Source organism: Miniopterus natalensis, chromosome 18 (assembly GCF_054644295.1).
Source record: "Miniopterus natalensis isolate mMinNat1 chromosome 18, mMinNat1.hap1, whole genome shotgun sequence".
NCBI lineage: Eukaryota > Metazoa > Chordata > Mammalia > Chiroptera > Miniopteridae > Miniopterus > Miniopterus natalensis.
In genome coordinates this window covers 9,620,163-9,644,510 of record NC_142098.1, presented here as the reverse complement: position 1 = coordinate 9,644,510, position 24,348 = coordinate 9,620,163, and the positions used below count along the sequence as shown (strand labels likewise).

Sequence of the window (24,348 nt, the reverse complement as noted above, 5' to 3'; positions counted from 1 at the left end):
GAGGTCAATGGCTGAGTCAGGGGAAATACCAGGATACATGGAAGAGGCTGTGTTGGATACATAAGTGGAAGAGACCTCCAGAAGGAAGGAAGAAGGCAGCCATGCATCCCACTAGGGAACGGGTGGGACTGAAACAGCAAAGCACTAAAGAGCTCGGGAGAATCAGGAAAGATTCTTGGAAGAACTGGCAGTGAATTGGGTAAAACGGGTAAAAAACTGAAGAAATTAGTCTACAAAGGTTTACAGAGCACCTGCCCCGAGCAGTGGACATCAGACAGCCCTTGCTCTGACCTTGAGGAAGGCTTCCCTGCTGACTGTGCAGAGTTCTGTATCCAGCAGGCACATAATACCTGCTTGTACCTACCCTGCCTCTCTCAGGAGGTGATTACCCTGGGAAACCTCAAGTGTTAGATTGATGCTTCCCAAACCCACTATTGATATTGTTAAATTCCTGCCCCAACATCTCTGAGGGGCAGCAGTAAGCATGCTAGATAATTCTGATTCCATAAGCCCAGTGCCAAGCATTTGGGAAGCCCACCCTGGGCCTTCTACCTTGACCCGCCTGCTGTGTCTCAGAGCATGGCCTGATGAGGAAAAGAGTAGAGCGGTGAGAACCCAGAATGCTGAGGAAAGTCCCAGCAGAACCTCCCTGGTCTAGTCTCTTCATATTTACACAGGAAGGCCTGGGTCCAGATCAGAATTGCATGCTTCACCCATTACACAACTGAAGCCAATAGAAATGCTGCATTGGGTTCACATCATGATCATATATATACACACACACACACAATTGAGGCCACATTTAAAAATTGAGCAATATTATACACTTCTGGTTTGGCTTACCTACATTGCCACAAAAGAAATTTTTTACTGGGTTTGAGGAGTCACTGTCCCTTTAGACAGAGCACGTGCAGTCCAGTTTTCCACAGTCCCCACCCCTCCCTATTGTTCTCCTGACCAGCTGCATTTGCAACTTATTTGCTGCCTTCCCAGCCCCTGAAAGCATCTGAGTTGAGGCCTCTGGCTTCCCTGATCCCAAATTTACTTCTACTCTTTTATGAGCCCAAAGCCTGACAAATTATCTTTCTGCAGCTCAAGAGTTAATCATCAGTTTTTTTATGTAAATCAGAACAAGAAAGTCTTGCTTGCCCAATTCTTCTCTTGAATTTTGGTCTAATGCTACGCTTCACCAGTCCTGCGACCTGCATCTGCCTGCTCAACATTTGTCTACTAACAGAAAGGTTTTTCTTGTCTCTGACCGAAGCCCTCTGAGGCCAGCAGCAGCTGTGGATGTCCAGGGAGTGCAGGCAGGCCAGCCAGATGAGTGGGGTGTGGGTGCACCCAGGCCAGATCCTCATCTGGGCTGTCTGGGTCCTTGCAGCTGCCACCGAGGGTGAGATACCTGGTGGGAGAGGAGGGCTCTCAGAAGGTGGGGTAAAAGGGGGAGTTTCCCTATCTTGTAGGATTTTCCACTGGTGGAAATGAAATTACTGCTCAGAGGCCTCTGAGGGCCCACGGAGGGCTGTGTAGTAACCTCAGGGCACCGGATCAATGTCCTGGCATTGTTGAAAGCCCCAGGGCGAGAGCCTCCTTCTAAGGCACATGGTAAGGCACAGAAGACCCTGCTCCTGCCCTTGAGTTGCTTGCACCCTGTGTGGGGCTTGGCGAGCCCTCTGTCCTGGGCACCGGGGAGGGGCGTGGGACAGAGCCTGTGCTTCTGTGGTGCTGGCTGCCCAGGCAGGACCTTTCCTATTGAAATGACATTAGCAGAGGTGGCACCAGGACACCTGGGCCTTGCAAAGTAAATAGCTGGGCAGTTAACTTATCAAGGCTCCATATTCTATGTGGCAGCCGAGAATCCTGCACTCTCAGTCTCAGAAGTTTCATCCTCAGACCCCTGGAGGTAGACAGGCTAATTTCCTGTGTGAATTTTTTTAAAATTTTCATTGCTGTATATTTACTTGATGGGTATTCAAAAGCATATACATAACTCAGCAAAACCACAATTCTGTAGATGTTATTGCTTAAGAATCCTGTAGGTAAATGTGAAAAGTTTATTTAGATTTCATTTTAAGAAAAATAGAAGGCCAGTAGTCATATAGGTGATGCACAAACAATTGTGCTGGTGGGTATGAAAGGGACTGAAGTGTGGGCGACGGTGGGCCGGGCGATTCTGTGCAGTCCCAGGATCTCCAGAGCCTGGCGGGTGTCACCACGTCCACAGGGAGAGAAGCTGCTGTGCAGACGGGAAATGGGAGCCGACGTAACCAGGGCACAAGCGGTGGCTTGGTGCTGTGCTTTCAGGAGGAATTCAGCTGGTGCCCTGATGCAGGCGGCTTCTAAGGCAGCCTTGAGGGAAGCAGGGACATGGGTTCCCCGAGACGGAATCGGGGTGCTTCCTGGTTCACAGCCTCTGGGCCTAGAAGAGCGGCCTCGCCTGCGGGAGCTCTGGGTTCCGCCTGCTCCTGCCTGGGCCCAGCAGCCCCTGATTGCTCCGTGTGTCCCCGCAGGGCCAGCCAGAGATGCGCCCGTGAGGATCACCCGGCTGGGATGGGTCCGGGGCAAGCAAGCCACTGTGCTGGGGAGCTCCATGCCTGTGAATGTGTTCCTCGGGGTCCCCTTTGCTGCACCCCCCCTAGGACCTCTGCGATTTGCGAACCCAAAGCCTGCAATGCCCTGGAGTGACTTCCGAAACGCCACATCCTACCCTAATTTGTAAGATTGGGCTTGATCCCGTGGGTGGCCTGCGGCCTGGGAGTGGGGGCAGAGCATTGAGGGGGAACAAAGGTCATGCAGCCCAATGGGAAGGGGGAGCATCGGGGAGGAGGAGGGGAGGGTTACAGAAGTGGCTTTAGTGACCACATGGCATCGTTCAGAACATGTAGATCCCCTGGGCAATCCCATTTGAACTTTCTGGATTGGAATCTCCAGACCTGGGCCCAGAAAACTGGACTGTCTGAAAGCTCTCTAAGGATTCTGAATTCAGTCAGTTTTGGGAACCACTGCGATGGGCTTACTGAGTCTTGGTTGGAAGGGACTGTCAGGTGTTTCCATGTGACCTCTCAGGCGTAGTCTCCATGGTCAGGCTGGGTAAGGGCTGTAGAGGGAAGAATCACACTAAAGGGATTTAGCTCTAGCAGTCAACACTGTGCCCAATACAGAGCCTGGCTCATAGTGGAAAATTCATAAATACCTGTGAAATGATGACACAAGTGTGTCTCTGTGACACAGGGGCACTGGGAGGTAAGGAGCTCCCAGTTGCTGCAAATTTTCAAGCTTGGGTAAAATTCAAGTTTCTGGGTGAATTGTGGAGGAGCCTCATACATTAGGTGTGAGCTGAGATTTGGAAATCCCCAAGAATTTTCTGACTGTAAAATTTTGTCAAGTTCTCATGTTGGTCACATTCCTGGCTTCGGGTTCCCAGGCAGAAGGAGTACCCTGGTGCCAGGAAGCTCCCTAAGCCACAGAAGACCCCATGTGGCCCAGGGACTGAGAACACGAAGCGGAAACTCATCTAGTCATTCATTCATTCACTCACTCATTCAGCTCATATCTGTTGAGAACCAGCTCGATAACTGGATTCCATTAGGCCCTGGATGACACCCCCACGGGTTAGACATAGCTTCCCTCAGGAACCTGCAGACTGGTAGTGGTAGTGGGGACATAAACAATAATGACAATTAAAATATAGAGTGGCAAGGGCCACCACAGGGGATCAGAGAAGGTGCTGAGGAAACACCTAGCCTAGCTTTGAGGGGAGGTCAGGGATGGCTTTGTTGAGAGCATGAGACCTTGATTTCTGATAAACAACCTACAAAGGGGCAAAAAGGCATAAAAACTTGTCAGGGGGTAGATTTGCAGCAAATCTTTATACTATTCTATCCAAAAATTAGTTGAACACTTTGTGGAAATATTCACATATACGATCTCACTTAATCTTACTGTGTGTCAGGCTCGGTGAGAGGGGCTACGAGGTACTTAGGTGACTAATACAGAGCCCCGGGCTTCTAGCTGCTCACAGTTGAGTTGGGGAATATGTTTACACTCATATACAAGTCTAGAAGTTCTAGGAACAAAACGTAGAATATGTAGCTGTTTCCAAAATTACCTAGGGTCTAATGGAAGAAATCGCAGAAGGCTTCTTGGAGGAGGTAGCATTTGGACTGAATCTGAAAGAAAGGACAGAACATGAGCAAGTAGATTGAGGAACAGAGCAGTCTAGGCAGAGGGACCAGTTTGAGCTAAGGCCTGGATGCAGGAGTCTCTCTGCCAACCTGCCTCAGTTGGTTCCTGGTAGAAAGGCCTGGAAATGTCCCTTTGTTCCTCTGGGGCCAGAAGAGGAAGCTGCCAGGGCAAAGCTGTCGATATGCAACCCAGTGTCCTGACCTCTAGGGTTTGGGGAATTGCTGAGCCAGTCTGAGTGAGTCTTTGTGTCTGTGTCTGGATTATGCTGGTGGGTGTAGCATGGGTAGGTGCTGGGTGGTAATGGTACAATTATTATGCACGGTGTACTTTCCTACCTAGGAATCAGATCAAAGAGAATCATAGTTTGTATGTTTGTGCCCCCGGTGGGGGGGGGGGTCATGATCAACTTTGTACCAAGAGCCCCGTAGGCACCTCTGCTCAGGCACAGGACACCACCAGGCTCCTCGCTGTCACAGGAACCGGCCCCTCCCAGGCAAGTTTGCTGACAGCAACTCTGGGGGTTTCTTCTCCTCTTTTCCAAGGTGCCTCCAGAACCCAGAGTGGCTGCTCTCAGATCAATACTTTCTCAAAGTGCATTACCCCAAATTCGAAGTGTCGGAGGACTGCCTGTATCTTAACATCTACGCGCCGGCCAGTGCGGACAGCGGCTCCAGGCTCCCGGTGAGGCTGCCTGCCCTGCGGGGCTCCCGCCAGCGGGTCCGTGGGCTTGGCCCCGGGCGGGGTGCCTGGGCGTGTGGGACCGGACCCCAGGCTCCTCTTCCCTGAAAGGGAAATGTAATCATTGACATGCCAATAACTTCCTTAAAAAGTCATTCTAATGACTTGAACTTTGGTTTTTATTTTGTTTTGTTTTCCCCCTCTATTGAGTATTTAGTGGTCTGGAAGCATTTAGGAAAGACGCTGCTTAAAAGGACTCTGATTTTGTTGGTTTGTTTGCTTGGGAAATCCTTTTTTTACGGAAGATAATTGCATTTCCCAAATTTTCTGTTTGCGATGAAGACAGTCAGGTAATAATGTGAGGCTTTTCATTTAAGAGTGTAAAAGATCCCTGTGTGAGTAAAAAAGGTACGGTCTACCATCTAATTTTTAATCACACCCTTCCATCATCTCTCCCCCATGCCAGTGCAAGGGGAGACTTGCTCTATTGCATTATAACGGCAACATCTATTGATTGCTGACATATGCCAGTCACAGTACATTATCTCATCTAACCCCCACAATAACCCAGAGGGTCAGGATTATTGGACCCATTCTACAGATGATGAAGAAGAGGCACAAGGGGGCATAAGTGCCTTGCTCCATGCTCTACCCACAGGAAGTGGCAGATTCTTTTGTCAAAGTCAAGGTCTGTCCAGTTCTCCTTTTTCCTCAGGGGCTTCCTCCTCTCTTCCTACTCCAAGGGTTGTAGTCCCTAATCACCTTTAAAAAGGGGAATGGAAAGGATTTATTATTTAGTATAAATAGTGATAATAGCATTTGAATAATGACTTATGTTCTCTGGTCCCAATTTTTCTAATCAATACAGTAAAGTTTCCACACTTCTCTTCCCTTTTTTCTCTCTCCTCTCCCTTTGTAGGTAGACAGAAGCCTTAGATTAAAGCTTAAGCTACTTTTGCTCTCATGCCTGGCTTACAGTGATGTCCATCTTCTTGTGGGCACAAGTTCAATACTGAGTTAATACTTTCTGAACACTTGAAATGGCAACATCGTTCTATGAACCTCAGATGCAGAACCTTGTTTAAACCTCATACTAACCTCAGAAGTGGAACACTTTTACTCTTCACATCTTACAGTTGAGAAAAACGAGGCTCAGAGACGTTAAGTGATCTGCCTAAGGTCACACAGCTAGTTAGTAGCAGAGCTGAGACTCAAACCCAGATGCTAGAGCCCACATGCTTAACCCTGAGCCCTCTTCAAAAGACAAAACCTCTGTTGCTCTTTAGAACAGCAGAAAGGAAAGTGAGACATATTTTCATAAAGAAAGGAGGGCCCAGCCTGCACAGGGAGGGGATGTGGGTGGTGGGCAGGCTGACTGCAAACTTCCTCTGCCCTCCGTAGGTCATGGTGTGGCTCCCGGGGGGCGCCTTCCAGACTGGCTCAGCCTCCATCTTCGATGGGTCCGCCCTGGCAGCCTATGAGGACGTGCTGGTTGTGACTACCCAGTACCGGCTCGGAATGTTTGGCTTCTTCAAGTGAGTGTCCCCAAGTGATTGACACCCCGGATCCCCAAGGGGCAGCTGCGCAGCAGCCATAGGGGATTCAGTGCCCTGCATCCTAAGGAGGAATGAGCCTTCAGTAACATTGAACAAATTTGACCCAAATTATTTAGGTCATTTTAGCAACTACAACAGATAAACCCCCAAGTTTTAGTGGCTCAGAGCAATAAAAATCTCTCTCTCCCTCCAGTTAAATCTAAGTGAGTGCTCCTGACTGACAGGCCTCCTTCCACACGGTGGATCAGGGACGTGGGCTCCCACCCGTGGCTCTGCGCTTGGTCAGCAGGTGGAGAAAGAGACTGGAGGGTCATGTGCGGGTGGCCTTCCTGGGTCAGCCTGGAGGTGGCGCTCATCACTTCTGTCCACACCCCACTGGCGGGACCTAGTCACGGCCACACCCAACACGAGGGAGCCGGGCGATGTAGCCGGGTTGTGTGCAGAGCGTGTGAGCAGTTAGTCATCTCTGCCCTGGTGCCCGTCTCAAGGCTCCTCCAGGGCTCACCCGGGAAGAGCCGCTCCATGACTTTGTCTCCCCTCCCCATTAATGGCCCACCCATCCTGGGAACCATGTTTGCTGCAACCTGGGGCCATGGCCAGGACCATGGACTCTGGGGTCCAACTCATCGGGTCTGAATCCCAAGCCTGCTACGTTTTAGGCCCTGGGCAAGGGATTTGCTCAGTGTCCCAGGTCCCTGGCTGTGAGAAGGAGCCAATGTATCCAGCAGTTTCCGTAGGGCTCGCTTGCGCATTTCACTGAAGGGAGGTGGTGTGAGCTATGGCCTCGGAGAAACGCAGCCACTGCCTAGACCACTTCCCAGCAGAGAGGGGCCTCTGGTGGGGGATTAAACATGCTGGTCTCCCTCTACCCCCCCCCCCCCCCAGGGCCCTGGCCAGTGCCTCCCGCTGACTGCTCACAGCCGCAGCCTAGGTGCTGCGGGTCATGGAGGTCAGCCTTTGGAGGAGAGTGGAGAAGGGGGGCTAAGACCCAGAGGGGCAGAGGGAAAGAACCGAGCACCACCTACCTCACAGGTTGGCAGGGTTATGGGAGCATCAGCCGTAAAGCCCTTAGGACAGTGTCACTTACAGTGCTGCCCCTCCTGTTATTATAGTTATTGCTCATTTGGTCGTTCATTGGAAACTCTGTGCCCAGGGAGGTCTCGCTCCCTGGTGCAGACCAACTCTCAGGAGCAGGACACTTCTGAAATCCATGGATTCAGGGGAGCCTATGAATACCCTGAGCTTGCACATGCACGATTGTTATGCTTTTTTCTGGGGTGTATAGCTTTCCTCAGATTCTCAAACCCAAATTCCAGCAGAGGGAGAGAACCAGGCCTGGTTTCCCCCACCGCCCCAGGTCTCTGATTCTCAGCCCTTCCCCAGTGGGAGTGATGATGCCCTGACATCTGCCCACAGCCTCTGCCACCAACTCCCTGGGCTGCAGGAGGCAGACAGCGGCCCACTGAGCATTCTCAACGCCTCTTGCTCCTAGCACAGGGGACCAGCACGCTCCAGGGAACTGGGCCTTCATGGACCAGCTGGCTGCCCTGACCTGGGTCCAGGAGAACATCCAGTTCTTTGGTGGAGACCCACGCTCTGTGACCATCTTTGGCGAGTCAGCAGGAGCCATAAGTGTGTCCAGCCTTGTGAGTTCTTCTTTGGGACTTGAATGAACCTCAGTAGGGGAGGGCACAGAAATGAAGCAGATAAACCACTTACACATCTCATTGGTGCTTCATGTTGAACACTTTTACACACATTGTCTCCCTCGAGCCTCACACCGTGAGCTAGGGGCTCCGTCTCATTTTAAGGGTGAGAGCTTTCATGGGAGAGGTTAAATGAATCACTCAAGACCACATAGTGAGTGATAATTTGAGGGAAAATCATTTATGTCTGTACAGTTGAAGCCCTGGTATCCAGTTACCAGGACTGGTCATCACTGGCTAGAAAAGCTCAGCTAAAAGCATCAAATAGCAAAGGATGCATGTAAACATTTTATTTTAACTTAAAACAGAAAATGTACATCTCTTCGCCAATAGTTTGATACAGGGTCTTATCTTTCCAGTCACTTTGCTGACTGGAGGTCCAGCATGGCTCTCCTGCATAAGCCACCCACAGAACCCATGGCCCTCACATTGTGGGGTCGGTGTCCTTCCAGTGAACACGTACTTACGGACGCCTGCAAAGCAGTCTGCGGGTGCAGCCCCCTTACAGAGTTTTCCATCCCCCCATGTGATTTACTCTTATTTTGTTCACCCCCTAATTTGATAGCCATAGTGTTTGGCTACCTGCCTCTATCAAGGTCTTCCCCCCTGAAACATCATTTTGTTTTCTTTTTACACATACACATCCAGTGGTTCCCATGATAGTTCATTGATTATGTAATTACAACAGCAAGTGTAACTGACAAAACGGGTTTGCAAACAAGCACGGCTGACTCTTGGCAAGAAACTGATGGGAGCTGAGATGACACGCAGAGGTGCCAGGGAGGGGCTCACCCGCCCTGAGCGCCGAGTGGGCAGGACGTCCTGGGCGCTGGGTAACATGTCAGCCACAGAAGTCAGTTCCATGGAGGTGGGGTGAGCTTCTGCTGTGCAACACTGGGCAATATACAAGGTGTTCTTTAGCTCGAGCATGACCTTAGAAGGTGGATGATATTAACTTTACATACATGCTAGCAGCCACCATTCCGTGAGTGCTTATGGCTTAACCAAGCACGTGCTAAGCCTTCTATATTCATTCCTGCTGCTCCTCAGAGCAAGCCTGTGATGCGGGCTCAGTTTTCACCCTGGTTTTATAAGAAAGTAAACGATGCTCAGAAATTTTCAGCAGCGTGCCTGGGGTTACCCTGCCGGAAGGAAAGGCGCTAGCCTCGCACGCCAGAATGTTCGACTTCGCAGTTCACGAGGAGCCTGGCCCCCAGAGAGGTTATGTAACTTGCCCAAACCTTCACAACTAGTCCTAGAAGCCCCCGAGCCAGGACTTTTTGTTCTCCGGGGTTAGCTCTCTTAAGGAGGCGTCCTGGGAAGTTTTCTTTAAAGAAGGGATGGGTGGTGTGTGATGGGTGGGAAGCCCCCTGGGTAACTTTGCTGGGTCTCCTGTGCTCTCTCTCCAGATTCTGTCCCCGCTGGCCCGGGACTTGTTCCACAAAGCCATCATGGAGAGCGGGGCGGCCATCCTCCCTTACCTGAAGGCCCCCGCTAAGGAGAGGGAGAGAGATGTAGGTACATGTTAACACCTCTCCTCGGGCAGGGGTTGACAGACCATGTGCTTGGCCTTACTGGCCTTGGCCAGAGGGTCCGATGCTGGCCTGAGGTGAACCCTGCTGCTCCGTGGAAGGCCTGCGTCAATAGGAAAGGGGTCCAGGTGCACAATGCAGTACCGCTGGCGTGCACGAGTGTGCGTGTGCGTGTGTCTGCGTGTGACAGTTCTCACTCGTATCCATTATGCTTTGCCTGTGGCATGTATCTTAGTCCCCTGCATTATGTACAGCTCACCTCCTGTGCCTGCTCTACTCCACCCAGAGTGCTCTAATGAGAGTCTGGTGCTGTTTCCAGCTCAGCAGGAAATAACCCTGTGACTTATTTATATTGTCTGGCATGAAATTGGGAGGGGGAGGGGAGGTGTATGCCCCAGATATTCTTTATCTGTCATCTTGTCCTTGCATTCTACCAGACAATAAGGACCTGGAGACCAAGATCTCTGTATTTTTCAAGTCCCAGCATAATGTGTGGTGTGCATTAAGCAACTATAAATGTTTGCTCAGTGAGTGAGTTCATGAATGAGCTGATTCATTTAATGAACATTAATTACACACTGGGTTGTGGTGCCATCCTGGGTATTATTCATGTTACTGGTGCGTTTTCTTAAATACCTTATGAAAATAACATACACCAAGAGCAGAAACGGAATCATAATGTTGCAAAAATACCCTCATACAGAGGGAAATTTATTTTGGAAACGTGATATATCAAGCTAGTTTCAGCGTGTGTGTCATTCACCACACACATGGCGTGCCCATGACTTTCCCACTCTATGTTAGGACCCCTGGGTTTATAGGTGGAGAAGGCGTATACTAAGCTGAGAAGACTATAATCATTTTATGATAAGGATTTTAAACCTGGAACCCATGGATATGTTTGGGGGTGCTCCTCAAACTCCTACAATTGTATGTAGACTCTGAATGTTCGTGCATTTTCCCAGGGAGAGGGTCTGGGCTTTCATTGGCTTCTCAGAGCATCCATGACTCCCGGAAGATTAAGGACTACCACTTTCAAGGGACAAATTCTACACATGTGGAAAGTTCAGTGACAGGGCAAGAAGGTGTTTAGCAAAGGGCTAGGTAGAGAAGGCGGAGATCCTTGGGGTGTCAGATCAGAGGAGGAAAGGATTCGTAGAGGCTGCAGTGGTCTAAAAGGACATCCTGGAGGTAGGTGAGACTTGTGTCCTAAAGAGTGAGTGAAATTGGTGAAGAGACAGAAAAAAGACATTAGGGCATTCCAGGCTGGGGGTGTGGGTGCTTGAGCAGAGCTGACCAGCCAGACTCTGAGCTGGACTCATGTCTCAACAGACCTTGCAAAGCTGCTCCTCACCCTTGGGGGCTCCTGACTCCATTTGGCACCCCAGAATTGGGCTTATGAGCTCTGTGGGGCCTAGTGCCAATGGATCCAACATCACAGGTCACTCCATGACCAGGAATCTTGACTCTATTCCATGGCCACAGGCCACAGGCTGACAAATCCTCACCCCCAGTTCTAGAAATTGCTAAAGATGACAAAGAGGGTCAGGTAAGAGAGTAAAGGCGATCCAAGGCCAACCTGTCCTCACTGTGTCCATTCTGCTACAGGGACATGAGAATGGGGAGGACCAGCAGGCTGGATGTCATACAGGAAAGACTGGCCTGTGGCTGGATTGAGGACTCTTGCCAATATTTGTTTTCCTGGAGGCTTTCAGTGCTGTGCTCTAACCTGGTCCTTCTCTGCAAATAGTTGCAGGCCATTGCAATGATGTGTGGTTGCAGTGCCACAGACTCCGAGGCCCTGCTGCGGTGCCTGAGGGCAAAATCCTCCCAGGAGTTGCTGACCATCAGCCAGGTGAAGGGGGAAGTGAGGGCTTGGGGGCAGGGTTGCCCTTTGAATGGAGTGCTAGACAAACCCTACCGCTCTTATTTATTTTGACCTCGGACTTGGAAAGATGGGGGCTGGGCATTCATATAATGGCTATAAAAATGTGGACTATAGGACCCTTGCAGGTAATTTAAGGAACTTGATTGGCCAGGAGTGCCTACCTAGCCTGGAGAAGATTCAGCAAAATACAAATTGCAAAAGTTGTGTCTCATTCATTGAAGGCATCTCACTAGGAAGAGGGACCATACTTGTTTCATAAGACCCTGGAAGCTAAAGTCAAGATCAAGAGCTGGAAGTCCTGTTAGGAAGCCATTGTGGCTTGTTATGACCAAGAACTTTCTAAACACTCTGAAAAAAGAATCTGCTCTTTTAGAAGGCAGTGAGACACCCACCTGGGGGGGGGAGGGGCGGTGCAGGAAGGGTCCCAATGACAAATTTCAGCCACTGAATGATTCATTGGACTGAATGATCTTTTATGCCCCTTCTGACCTTGAGAGCTTCTGACAGTCCTTGGAAGAGCAAGGTCATTATCTGTCAGATTCCAACAGTTGTTAAATGGTTATTTGGCATAAATTGAGGATTTGCTGTGAGCTATGCTGAAGTCTGGGAAGTGGACAAGTGTCTAACCCACTTCCAAACAAAGACCTAAAAAAAAAAAAAAAAGAATAGAGCCCAAATGTTGCTTCTTGAGACCCAAGAAATATGCAGCCTGATCCAGGGGACAGCGCTGAGTAGGACATTGTAGGAAGGCGTTCACACCAACCCTCACTGCCCTGGCCGTCCTCTCCCCTCACCACTCTGCCCATTGCATCTGGCCAGTGGTTCTCACACTTGAACGTATCACAATCACCTGCAGGGTTTGTTTTGAAAAAGTTGTCTGGATTGTACCCCCAGAGCTTTGCATTCAGTAGGCCTGGGGTGGGACCTGGGAATTTGCATGTCAAACAAGTTCTTAGGTGACACTGATGCTGCTGGTCTGGGAGCCATGCTTTGAGAACTACTGTGCTAGGCTGTTTTTCAATTAGGTAGATGCTATTCTTGCCTGCTATTAGCTGAGGAGGAAACTAAGGCACAGAGGAGTTGACCCCCTTGCCCAGGCAGCACGGATGCATTGGGATGGGCCAAGAGTGGCTTCCTTTTCCTTTCTCACCACATTTTGCTAGAGTGGGTTGGCTCAGCATGGCTAGGGTTTGGGGGCTGCAGATTTTGCGGACAGAGACAGCTTCTGATTTTTCTTATTTCAGGGAACCAAGTCTTTCACTCGAGTGGTTGATGGTGTTTTCTTTCCTGATGAGCCTCTAGAACTATTGAATCAAAAAACATTTAATCCAGTTCCTTCTATCATTGGAGTCAATAACCACGAGTGTGGCTTCCTGCTGCCCATGGTAAGAATTTCGTCTCTGCCTCCCGTCGCTCCCTCCACAGTGAGGCAGGGGTTTGCTCCCACAGCAGGTCACTCCCATAGACGACACAAGTGTTGTGAGGGCTGGAGCCCATCAGCGGAGTACACGACAGTCATTGTTCCTCCCTCTGAAGAAGGGTAACTGGGGATCAGGGTCATTCACAGCAGGTATTCACCCTGCCCCTCATTAGGTTTATGGAGAAAGAACTCTATAAAACACGAAGAGACGATGAGATCCATTTGCGCTTTGTTCAAAACATGACAAATTCTCATTTCAAATAAGCACAGTAACTACTTCAGAGGTGAAATCCATGTAGGTTCAGAAAACTTCAGGCCTTTACATGTTCATGATGTTCAGCCTCAGTTCTAGCATCTGGGTTTCGAAGAATGTTCTCTAAGCTGGTGCGAGTTGCAAAAGCATTGACTCACTTCATTCATTCAATAAGGATGAACCGAGCACTTACTTTAAGCTCTGAGCTCTTCTAAAACATGAGCTCTTATAAAACCTGACAGTGACCAAGTCACACGGTTCCAGCTTTCTGATGCCTCCATTCTGAGGGCAGAAGCAGATGAAATGCGAGGCTGAGAGGATGGTCTCTGCGAACGGTGGGGGCTGTGCAGAACGTGCGCTGGGGGAGAGAGCTGCCTCAGGGGGAGAAAAGGTGGTCAGGAAAGGCTTCCCTGAGGAGGGATCATCTGAGCCGAGGCCTGAGTGCTGGGGAGCCACGGTTCCTTGACCTTGTGGTTTGAGAAGACCCTCCACCTTTGAAATAAACTTAGACCTGTCCTCGGAAGAGTGGAGTGTTCGAATTCCTCCCACCATCACAGCTCACTCATGTAGACCAACCTCCTCTCAAGCTGGGGGAAATGAGCTGGTGAAGTACAGAGCTTTGTCAAGTTGGTGGCCACAAATCCCAGCTTCTGAACATACAGAGAGGGTCCTTAGAGGTTAAATATGCTTGTGGACAACTTCAGTAACTCTGGGGCTTCCCTCATATTCCAGGAGACAAATATGTTTAAATATCTACCCTAGTGATTCATTCCTCCCAAGATTTTTAGCAGGAAATGTGCCAGGGAAATTCATTTGACAAGTGAATAGTATTTTTACCCCCTCATTTTTAAACTGTAATATTGGCCAGGAAGGGGACATTTAACAAATAATTTCTCGTAGCTCTTACTGTGTACCAAGCAGAGCCTGTGTTCTTAACCGCCAGCCTCACCACTTCAGTAACTGCCTGCCAGCTGCTGGCTTCTCAGAGGCCCTGATTGCAAAAGTCTTTGGAAAGTAAAGAGCAAACCACTAGTCTTGAGATTCTCTGGCTTCTCTTTGAACTTAGTGTCGAAGCCAAGCTGTGGCCTGTATTATTTGCTAGAGCTGCCATAACAAAACACCACAGACTGAGTTGCTTAAGCAACAGGAATTTACTTTCGCATAGTTCTGGAGGCTGGGAAGTTCAAGATCAAGTTCAAGGCGCTGGCCAGTTTGGTTTCTTCTGAGGCCTCCCTCCTTGGCTTACAGGCGGCTCCCTTCTAGCAGTGTCCTCACATGGTCTTTTCTCTCTGTGCGCACAACTCTGTTTTCTCTTTGCATGTCCAAATTTCCTCTTCTTATAAGGACACCAGTCGGATTGGATTAGGGCCCAACCTAACGTCCTCATTTTAACTTAATCTCCTCTTTAATAACCCTGTCTCCACTCACAGTCACATTCTGAGGTCCTGGGGTTAAGGCAGCCCATTACATGGCCTTTCCACAGGGAAGCTGCTAAGGTCCCACAAGACTACAGGTGTAATAGGGAATGGCCGCCTTTCATCAAACGTGAGGAGAAACCATTGCTTAACCAACCTGCTGAGGCTGCTTCCACACATGGACCCCTGGGGGCTGAAAGGGTTCCTGCTTTTCCCAGCCTCCCTTCTGAAAGGTGGGTGCCTGGGCCCTCACAAAGACCATTTCCCTTTCAATGACCTGATGTGCTCACAGGTGCCCTCTTCTCTCCACAGAAGGAGTTTCCTGAGATCCTCAGGGGCTCCAACAAGTCCCTCGCCCTGCACCTGTTGCACACAATCCTGGTAAGTAAATTCTGAATTCCGAAACCTACCTGGGACCAAGGCTCATATTCACTACCTGCCAACCAGGCGGTAGACTAGGTTCCTGCAATACTGAGGAGCACGATTTAACATTTATTCGTTCACTCCCTGCACATATGCGTCCCAGACACGAGGATGTAGAGATGGATCCCTTTCCTTCCTCCCTCTCATCTTTCCATAAACATTTATTCTGCGTGTGCTCTGTGCCAGGTTCGTTTCACTCACATATTCATTGGTCAGATGTTTATTGAGCGTCCCATGCCCCAGCACTTCGCTAGGCCCTGGGGTGCAGTGACAAGCAGGCATGTCCTCTGCACTTGCAGAACCTGTAGACTGTGGGGTGGACAGACCCGATGAGACACTTCAGTGCGTTGCTACGCCAGTCAGGACAGAAGGATGTCCAGGGGCCCACGGTGTCTGCAGGAGGGAGCAGATGGCTCACCCGGGGAAGGCTTTTGGAGGATGGGTTAGGTTTGTCTGGTGGATTCAGGGGCAGGGGTGAGGGGAGCCGGAGGAACTACGAGAGCCAGTTAGGGGCAGAGCAGTGTGAAGAGATCAGCGCAAGGGGTTGGCTGCAGCAGAGGAGGATGCTTGTGGCTGTTATACATCATGGAAGGAATAGAAAGTTCATCCCAGGGGCTAGGAACGGAAGAGTGACATGATTCAATATCCATCTGAGAGTCCTGTGGCTGCAGAGGGGACCAGAGTAGAGGCAGGGGCCCCTCAGGCCCTCAGGCTTAGATGGGATGTTGGATTAATCTTGGCTACCTGGTGATGACAGTTGGGACTAAAGTTCGAGAGATATTTAAAATATAAGTTGCACAGTAGAATCTCTCAGGCTGGATTGGAGATGGCCTCACCAAGGAAGAAGTCATTGATGTGGGCCTCAGGAAGGGGAATATCTGAGCAGGAGGACATTTCAGGAAGAAAAGGTATCTTGAACTGGGTCCCAGGAGCAGGAAGTGGGGTGTGTGGGAAGGTGCATGAGGACCTGAAGAGCCTGCAGTCCCTCCTGGGGCCCAGTTGCATGCCAGGAGGTACTTTTTAAATGGTAAGTTCTACCTGGTGCAGATGGCATAGCCTTGCTCCAGGACCCAGGGGCCTGCACTGTGATGCCCTGTTGGGCTCACCAGAGGCTCCACACAGCTTCTGTACCTACCTTGGATACTTCGAGCATGGAGGGGTCTGCTGGTTATATGGTCCAGGTGGGAGGAACTCGCACCTGAGCCAGGACCTGCTGCAGAGCCCTTACTTGCTCTGGGCCTGATTAAAAGCAGTTGGCCTTCGGAGGGCCCGATAGACAAGTCTGAGCAGTGGTTCGTGGTATGGTATGTGGTGCCTCCAAATGCCAAGGAAATCTGTGAGGGGTTGTGCCTCTGTCAGAGTTGGGAGTTTGAAGTGCAACAACTTGTCTCAGCATTCTACAGAGTACCAGACCCCTGAGAACATCACCAACGTGGCAGGCATGAACCTTCATGGATTCACCTTCCACCCTCCAGCATCTGTGCTTGGGGCGAGCTGAGGGCTTACAGACTGAGGCAGCCTGGTACCAGGTCAAGGAGAGCATGGAATGCCCTGCTACAGGACTTGGCCATGGGTCTCAGGGAACCAAAAGAACTAAAGACCTGCTCTCTACCAGCAAGGTTTTCTCTTTGCATCGCGTGTCATCCTCTGAATACCCATTTTTTGGTAGATGAGGGAACTCCAAGAGACCAACTAGCTTAGATCAATTAGCAAAGGCCTGGAGGCAGTGCTGGTACCGGGAGTAGGGCTGGCTTCATGGGTGTGGGACCTGTGTAGTCAAAAAGGGCCTTGCCCTGCTGATGTGGCTCAGCAGTTGAGCATCGACTTAGGATCCAGGAGATCTCGGTTCGATTCCCAGTCAGGGCACATGCCCAGGTTGCAGGCTCGATCCCCAGCAGGGGGCGTGCAGGAGGCAGCGGGTCAATGACTCTCTCATCATTGATGTTTCTCTCCCTCTCCCTTCCTCTCTGAAGTCAATAAAGATATATTAAAAAAGGGGGGGCGCATTATCCTCAGAAGGGACCTACACTTGGTTGGGTGTTCTGTTGTCACCATCTTGAAATTCTTGTAATTTTTAAACAATTTTTCACTTGGCATTGAGCATTTTCACTTGGCACTGGGTCCCTCAAATGATGTAGCCAGTTCTGCCCAAGGGTAGCTGCTTTGAAACATTTCAGAGAGACATGTGTACTGCGATTAAGAGCATGGGACTGAGATGCAAATAGACTTGTGAAAGAATCACGATTCCACCAGTTTGCACAAACCACTTAATCTCTCCAAGCCTCAGTTTCCTCATCTGTGAAATGGGCTGATTTTGACACTTGAACCACAGGCTTCCTGTGTGGATTCAATGAGGCAGTGCTTGTGGAGCATGTGGAATCATGCTTGCACAGGCATATGCCTCACGTGTGGGCTGCTGTCACTGACCTGGATCTCTGTGACCATCATCTTTCGCAGCACATTCCCATCCAGTATCTACACTTCGTGGCTAATGAATACTTCCATGGCGAGCAATCTCTGTTTGAAATTCGAGACAGTTTTCTGGACTTGCTTGGAGATGTATTCTTTGTGGTTCCCGGGGTGGTCACTGCTCGATGTCACAGAGGTAAGTCCCAGAGCCACCCCCCTGCAGGGCCACAGCGCAGCGAGGCTGGTGGCTGCAGGGATCCTTGTGCTTGCTGACAGGCCACCTGCTCTGGCCTTCTGTTCCCTCACTGAGAGGGACCTCCCAAGGGTGGCTGGGGCATAACCCCGCACGCCAACCTTCGCAGTTCCCCTGCCTTTTGGAATTCAGGAATGTTGATCTGTTCTCACTGTTTTTGTTCCTTCCCCTTCCTTCAGGACCATGGAGAAAACTCCTACCTCCCCATCATTTTGGGGGGCTAGTCTCTCAGGTTACTTTCTGTTTGGAAGTGTCTCCCCAAATGTCTTAGCTATAAGGAGCGGTGGAGCATTCTGAAAGAGAAGATTACTCATGGGGACACAAACCTAGCCTACCTTCCCTCCCTCCCTCCCTCCCTCCCTCCCTCCCTCCCTCCCTCCCTCCCTCCCTCCCTCCCTCCCTCCCTCCCTCCTTCCTTCCTTCCTTCCTTCCTTCCTTCCTTCCTTCCTTCCTTCCTTCCTTCCTTCTTTTCTTCCTCTTTCCTCTCTTTACTCTCTTTTCCATTCCCCTTTCCTTTCCTATAAGAGACTTATGTTAGAACTAAAGATACAAACAGGTTGCAAGTGAAAGGAGGGGAAAAGATATTCTATGCAAACAACTAAAAGAGAGTTCGCATGGCTATCTTAGTATCAGACAAAATAGACATTAGACAAAATTGTTACAGACTAAAAGAGACAGAGAAGCACATCATATAAAGATAGAAGAGTGAATCCATCGAGGAGATATAGCAATAATAAGTCCATATGCACCTTACAACAGAGCCCCACAATATATGAAGCGAAAACAGAATCGAAGGGAGAGTTTTACATTAATAGCTAGAGACTTCAATAGTAGCTAGAACAACTATACAAAAAATAGACAATGAAATAAAAGATTTGAACAACAACAGGTCAGGGCACATTCTTCTCAAGTACACATGGAACATCCTCTAGAATAAACCATATATTGGATCACAAAATAAGTTTCAATAAGTTTAAAAATATGTAAATCATACCTAGTATCTTTTCCAACCACAATGAAATGAAATTAGAAGTCAATAACAGAAGGAAACTTGGAAAATTAACAAACATTTGGAAATTAAAAATAGCATACTTCCTTTTTTTACATTTTAAAAAACTATGGCAAAATATGCATAACAAAAAATTTACCACTTTAGCTATTTTTAAACATACGGTTCAGTGAAATTAAAGTTTATTCACATTGCTGTTCAGTCATCACCACTATCCATCTCCAGAGCTTCTCCATCATCTTAAACTGAAACTCTACCCCCTACGCAATGACTCCCCGCTCCTTCTGTCTCTGTGAATGTGACTATTCTAGGTACCTCGTGTAAGTGAAATCATGCAATATTTGTTCTTTTGCATCTGGCTTAATTCACTTCGCATAATGTGTTCAAGATCCACCTATGTTGTGCCATGGATCAGAATTTCACCCTTTTTTAAGGCTGAACAATATTCCGCTATATGTATAGATCACATTTTGTCCATCCATTCAGCATCGTTGGGCATTTGGGTTATCTCTACCTTCTGGTTTTTGTGAATAATGTTGCCGTGAACATTGATATGCAAATATCTCCTCAAGTTCCTCCTTTGAATTCATCTGGGTGCCCGTCTGGAGGTGGAATTGCTGAATCACATAGTAATGCCATGTTTAATGCCGTGTGTTTTTCCACATCGGCTGCAGCGATTTACATTCCCACCAGCGATACACAAGAGTTTCAGTTTCTCCACATCTTCACCAACACTTATTTTCTATGTGGTTTTTTGTTGGTTGGTTGGTTGGTTGGTGTTTTTTTAAATAATAGGCATTCTAGTCATGGCTGTAAGCAGTATCATGGCTGTGATTTGCATTTACCTAATGATTAGTGATGTTGGTGCTTTAATGGGAGACTTTGTAAGCATGATCGCAATTATCCAGTAGAGGGGGGAAATGGTGATTCAGAGAAGGAGGGGACATCAGAGAGAAAAGACCCTTAGCGGAAGAGAGGTGAAGGACTATAGGATGCACAGAACGTCTTGGAAGCAGGGGAGAACTTTGCTTTGTTTGTTTTTGGCCATTGAACTGGGCCCATGAGAGGAAGTCACGGGGGTAGGCATTGCATCAGCATGAAGGGCATTTTGTGAAAAGTAGGAATCTTGCCCTCTCAGGCTGCCCTGGAGGGGTGGTGAATTCTTTGTCACCAGGGCTGAGGGCCTCTGGAGCAGGAAATGCCAGTCTTGGGTAAGGAAGAGGGAAGTTAGCTTTGTTCAAGTCACCTCTTGTATGGGGCTGGGAATCCAGGACTAGATGGGTGGGGATGCAGGGCCAGCCGCAGCTCCCCCGTGCCGGTGTCTGCCACGGGCTCTGTCCTCTGTCCCTGCAGATGCTGGCGCCCCTGTTTACTTCTATGAGTTTCAGCACCGGCCCGACTGCTTCAAGGACACGAAACCGGCTTTCGTCAAAGCCGATCACTCTGATGAAATCCGCTTCGTTTTCGGAGGTGCCTTCCTGAAGGGTGATGTCATATTTGGTAAGGAAATGGCCTCCGGGCCCCTGCTCTTGCTGGAGCACTGGGGTGACCAGGAGAGCACAGGGCGCCCCCCTGTTTGCATGAAGCCCTCACCGTCCCAACTTCATGCGGGAGCCGGAGGACTAGTTTTAATTTACTTGTTCGATCTCTGGTTTACAAATGACCTGCTCCTGGAAAATACCCCCCACTCGTATTTTTAGAAACCGAGATGAGAAAGAGCTGCCAACAGTTGCTTGAAGAGTGTTTCTTTTTGTACTACAGCTTAAAGGGGCTGGCATTTCGAAGCACTCAGGCAGTCTCCCCTTTTTAAAAATCAGAACCACTTTCTTCCATCTCTGACTGCTGGTCTCACCGCCCCCCCCCCCCCCCCCCCGCCCTTTTCAGAACTCCCACAGGGCTACCACCTAGGCCTTTAAAAGGCAAAAACCTCGTTTTTTCATAAGCCCAGCCCAAAGCGGCCTGGATCCCAGTGATCTAATGTGAATGCTTGTGAGCCGTTACCCCTGAGGTTCGCTCAGGTATTCCTGAACTTATGACCTGTTCAGAGCCTAAAATAATAAGCCAGTCAGATGAGATTATCAACAGAAAATCCTGCAGAAACTACACACAGAAAATATGGCTAAAATATTTAGTTTTAAACATTTGCACCATGCAGGCTCTTGGCCAGTTCTTGCTGGCCTCTCGACAGTGAGGACAGAGCCTCTCTGGAGTGTGGGTGTGCGCTTGGTTTAGTGGCTTCTTCATCGTTTCATCTACAGATTCCCACCTTGTAATACCAGTAACAACAGCCACTTCTTAGGTAGTCCTGGGGAGTAAATGAAATAGTTCTCATAAGCACACAGTGAGTGATACTATTATTAGTGTTACTCAGCAACCATTACTGAGCCTGGACTATTTGATGGATACATGGACTCTCCCAACTGGAAAAAAATGAATGACATAGGTGTCGAAGGGTTAAATTCCTTCGTATCTAAAGAACTCCTGAAATCAATGAGAAAATAAACCACCCAGTAGAAAACTGGGTAACAGATACAGTTTGTGGAAAAGGAACCGTGAGTGGCTTTCAAAGGTGAAAATCCACTCGACCTCACTCTCAGTGAGAGGACTGCAGACTTACGAATTGTTTTTCATTGGTCAAGGTTGGGAAGAACAGTACGTTTTACATGATCACTGGAGCAGGCGTGGGGAAGCGGACAGCCTCATGTAGTAACGGAAAACCTGATGAAAATCTTCATTGCATATGGTCTTTAGCCTAGCAATTCAACTTTTAGGGATTTTTGTGCAATTAATTATACTTCCCCATGTGCAAAAATATACCTGCTCACTAGAATATTGCTTTTACCATCAAAAGTCTGGAAATAATGTAAAGATCCATTAGTAGAGTACTGGATACTCTATTACATATTTATATGATTGCATATAAGTATATATATTTATAGAAAAATAAATGATAATAAATGGATGTTTTATAGGCAACACTGTGGAATTATCTCCTAGATAGGATTTTAGCAAAAAGATGCAGAATCTGTGCCCATTACACTACTGCGTGTGCAAAACCTGTCTGCCTAAGCCCATGTGCCTGTGTAGCTGCCTTCGGAGGGCGCCCAAGAACCTGGGAGCAGTGGCTGCCTCAGAGGCTGGTAACAGCGGAGAGAAGAGATGGGAGGGAAACTAATTTTTATTAGATGCTCTTCCTGTATTTTGGGTTTTGTACTTTGAGCAAAATGCTTTGAACATTACTTTTTCAAATAAAGAAATACAATAATTAGAGACAGAGAGGGAGAGAGAGATGGTCTCTGTCCCTCAAGGAGCTGGGAGCCTCAGGGGAATGGCTGGGAGAGCATGCGGTGTACAGGGAAGAGGTGTACACCGCATGCTCTCCCATTTGGAAGCCGTGGTTTTTGGGGCAAGTCACAGGTGCCCTGAGCCTCGGGACCTGCAAATCCCAAATGAGCCGAATGGCTTGGCAGCCTGGCGAGGGCCCAGCGGGAGGGGACGCGTGGGCGGCGCTCATCAGACGCTGGCGCCTCGGGCTTCTGGCGAGCGGTGTGGGACCCGGGGTTTGTCATTGTGTCCTTCAGAAGGAGCCACGGAGGAGGAGAAGCTGCTGAGCAGGAAGATGATGAAATACTGGGCCAACTTCGCGCGGACCGGGTGAGTGAGCTCGCGGGCCTGCCCACCGCCGGGCGTCCGAGGGCGGCAGCTCACCCCGTTTCTGCTCTCACTCCCAGGGACCCTAACGGGGAGGGCCTGCCTCTGTGGCCGGCCTACGATGCCAAGGAGCGGTACCTGCGGCTGGACTTGAACCTGAGCGTGGGACAGAGCCTGAGAGCGCCGGAGGTGGCGTTCTGGGCGGAGACCCTGCCCCTGCTAATGTCCGCTTCCGAAGGGTGCGCCGGCCCCCTTTCCTCCTTGGCGCTCCTGTCTGCGCTCCTGCCTTTCCTTTGCTCTTGCGCTCATTGAGAGGTTCTCTTTGCGTGAATTTGGTTTTCCTTCCACTGCGGTTTCTCTCACCATCATCGGCTTCTTTCTGTGATTAGCTGCTTTATGGAATCAGCTGCTTTAGCTGATCCTTCGGGGATTCATCTCAACATCAAAAAATCACAATTTGCCTTGAAGGCTACCAGATTTCTTCAATACATCTGCAGGAGAGGGCTGGGCTATTTTTTAGTTGGCATGATGATGATCTTGTTATGCATATGAAATAAAAGCAGAGTGTAAAATATGTACAGGGAACAGAATTTAATTCTGGGCTGAAAACTACACCCCCGCCCCCAACATCCAAGATGAAGTGGACTGTCTATCAGAGAAGGCGTCTGCTTGTGTTACCTGAAATGTGAGTCTTCCAGCCTCGATCCAGGCAGGTTTCAGCCACAAGCCAAGCATGGATGTCCTGAACATCACTGGCTTGAACAGGGTTCCTTCTGTGGCTCAGAGACATGTGGGGGAGGGAGGCACGCCAAGAGCCTCCTCTCAGCAATGGAAACCAGACATCCTCTAAGGTCAGGAAGTCAGAAGTCAAACCTCATGCAGCAAGATCAGGCCAAGGACACCAAGGACAAGAGATGCTTCCCTGATGGGGTTGAGACTAATCGACCATTCAATAAATCTACACTGGGTGCCTGCTATGTACCAGGCACACCATATCGGTGTTAAGCCCCCAAATGCTGAGCAAACAACAAGCAGACACTTAAGCAAATGATTATCTTATAAGTTTATTAAGTTCGCTCAGTGAAAGTAAGGTATTTTAAGAAAGTATAACAAGAGAACCTACTTTAGGTTGAAGTCTTAGGAGGTTGTCTCTGGAAAAATAACATTTATAGTAAAAAAAAAAAAAGATGAATTAAAGTTACCCAGATGATAGGCAGAGAGAATTGTACATACCATCATTCAGAGGATGCATTTTTACTCTTTAGATCCACATAATCCCTGTTATATCCTAATATTATGGATCAGGGTAATTCATTTTTCTCTGTGATGGCTTCAAGGTTACACATGAAGTGCATGGAATAGGAGGGTTTCTGAGATGTCAGTAACTTAGGGCTCATCTGAGTCAGAAATCTCCAACCCATTGTCTGAATCTGGTCCCCAGAAGTGTTTCCTTTAACCCACATGAGGTAAAAAATGTTTTGGAATTAGTTTCTAACTAATCTTAAATTAGGGGACTGTCACATTAAAAGCCCTGTTTCCAGCTTCTCCAGAAAAAAAAGAAGGGAGAGCTGGCAACATTGGAGCTGCATTCTCACATGGTAACCGGGACTTCTGACAACTCACACAGCATCTTTGTGCAAATTAGAAGGTATCCTTTCTTCAAAACCCTCTACAGACATCTTCCAGGACACTGTCATTGATAAAGATCTCCATCTCTGAGGTGAGCAACACCTCGTCTGAAGTAGTGTCCTTGCGCAGTGTGCCACCTGCACAGCTGTTCTCAGTGACCCTGACAGCGCAATCCACAGAACTGAGTAGTGACGACCCCCATGACAAAGGCATGAGCTCTCAGCTGTCCAGTCCTCACTGTTCCCCTGAGTCCTATGCCTGGCCCTTTCCACTCATTGATATTACCTGGCCTCGGAAGGTATTTAAGTTTGGACCCCTGACCTCTCATTTTACAGTAATCT

At 49.0% G+C, this 24,348-nt stretch overlaps 1 protein-coding gene across 1 annotated transcript; it reads left to right on the top strand.

The window, feature by feature from the left end:
- Positions 1-1,320: 1,320 nt before the first annotated feature.
- Positions 1,321-22,730, top strand: CES5A (carboxylesterase 5A). The gene is made up of 13 exons (XM_016221010.2): positions 1,321-1,393; positions 2,511-2,715; positions 4,728-4,866; positions 6,265-6,398; positions 7,912-8,065; positions 9,535-9,639; positions 11,408-11,512; positions 12,790-12,930; positions 14,946-15,014; positions 17,514-17,661; positions 20,081-20,227; positions 22,309-22,381; positions 22,459-22,730. The coding sequence occupies exons 1-13, from the start codon at positions 1,321-1,323 to the stop codon at positions 22,688-22,690; spliced, it is 1,725 nt and encodes a 574-aa protein (XP_016076496.2). The 3' UTR covers positions 22,691-22,730.
- The last annotated feature ends 1,618 nt before the right edge of the window (positions 22,731-24,348 follow it).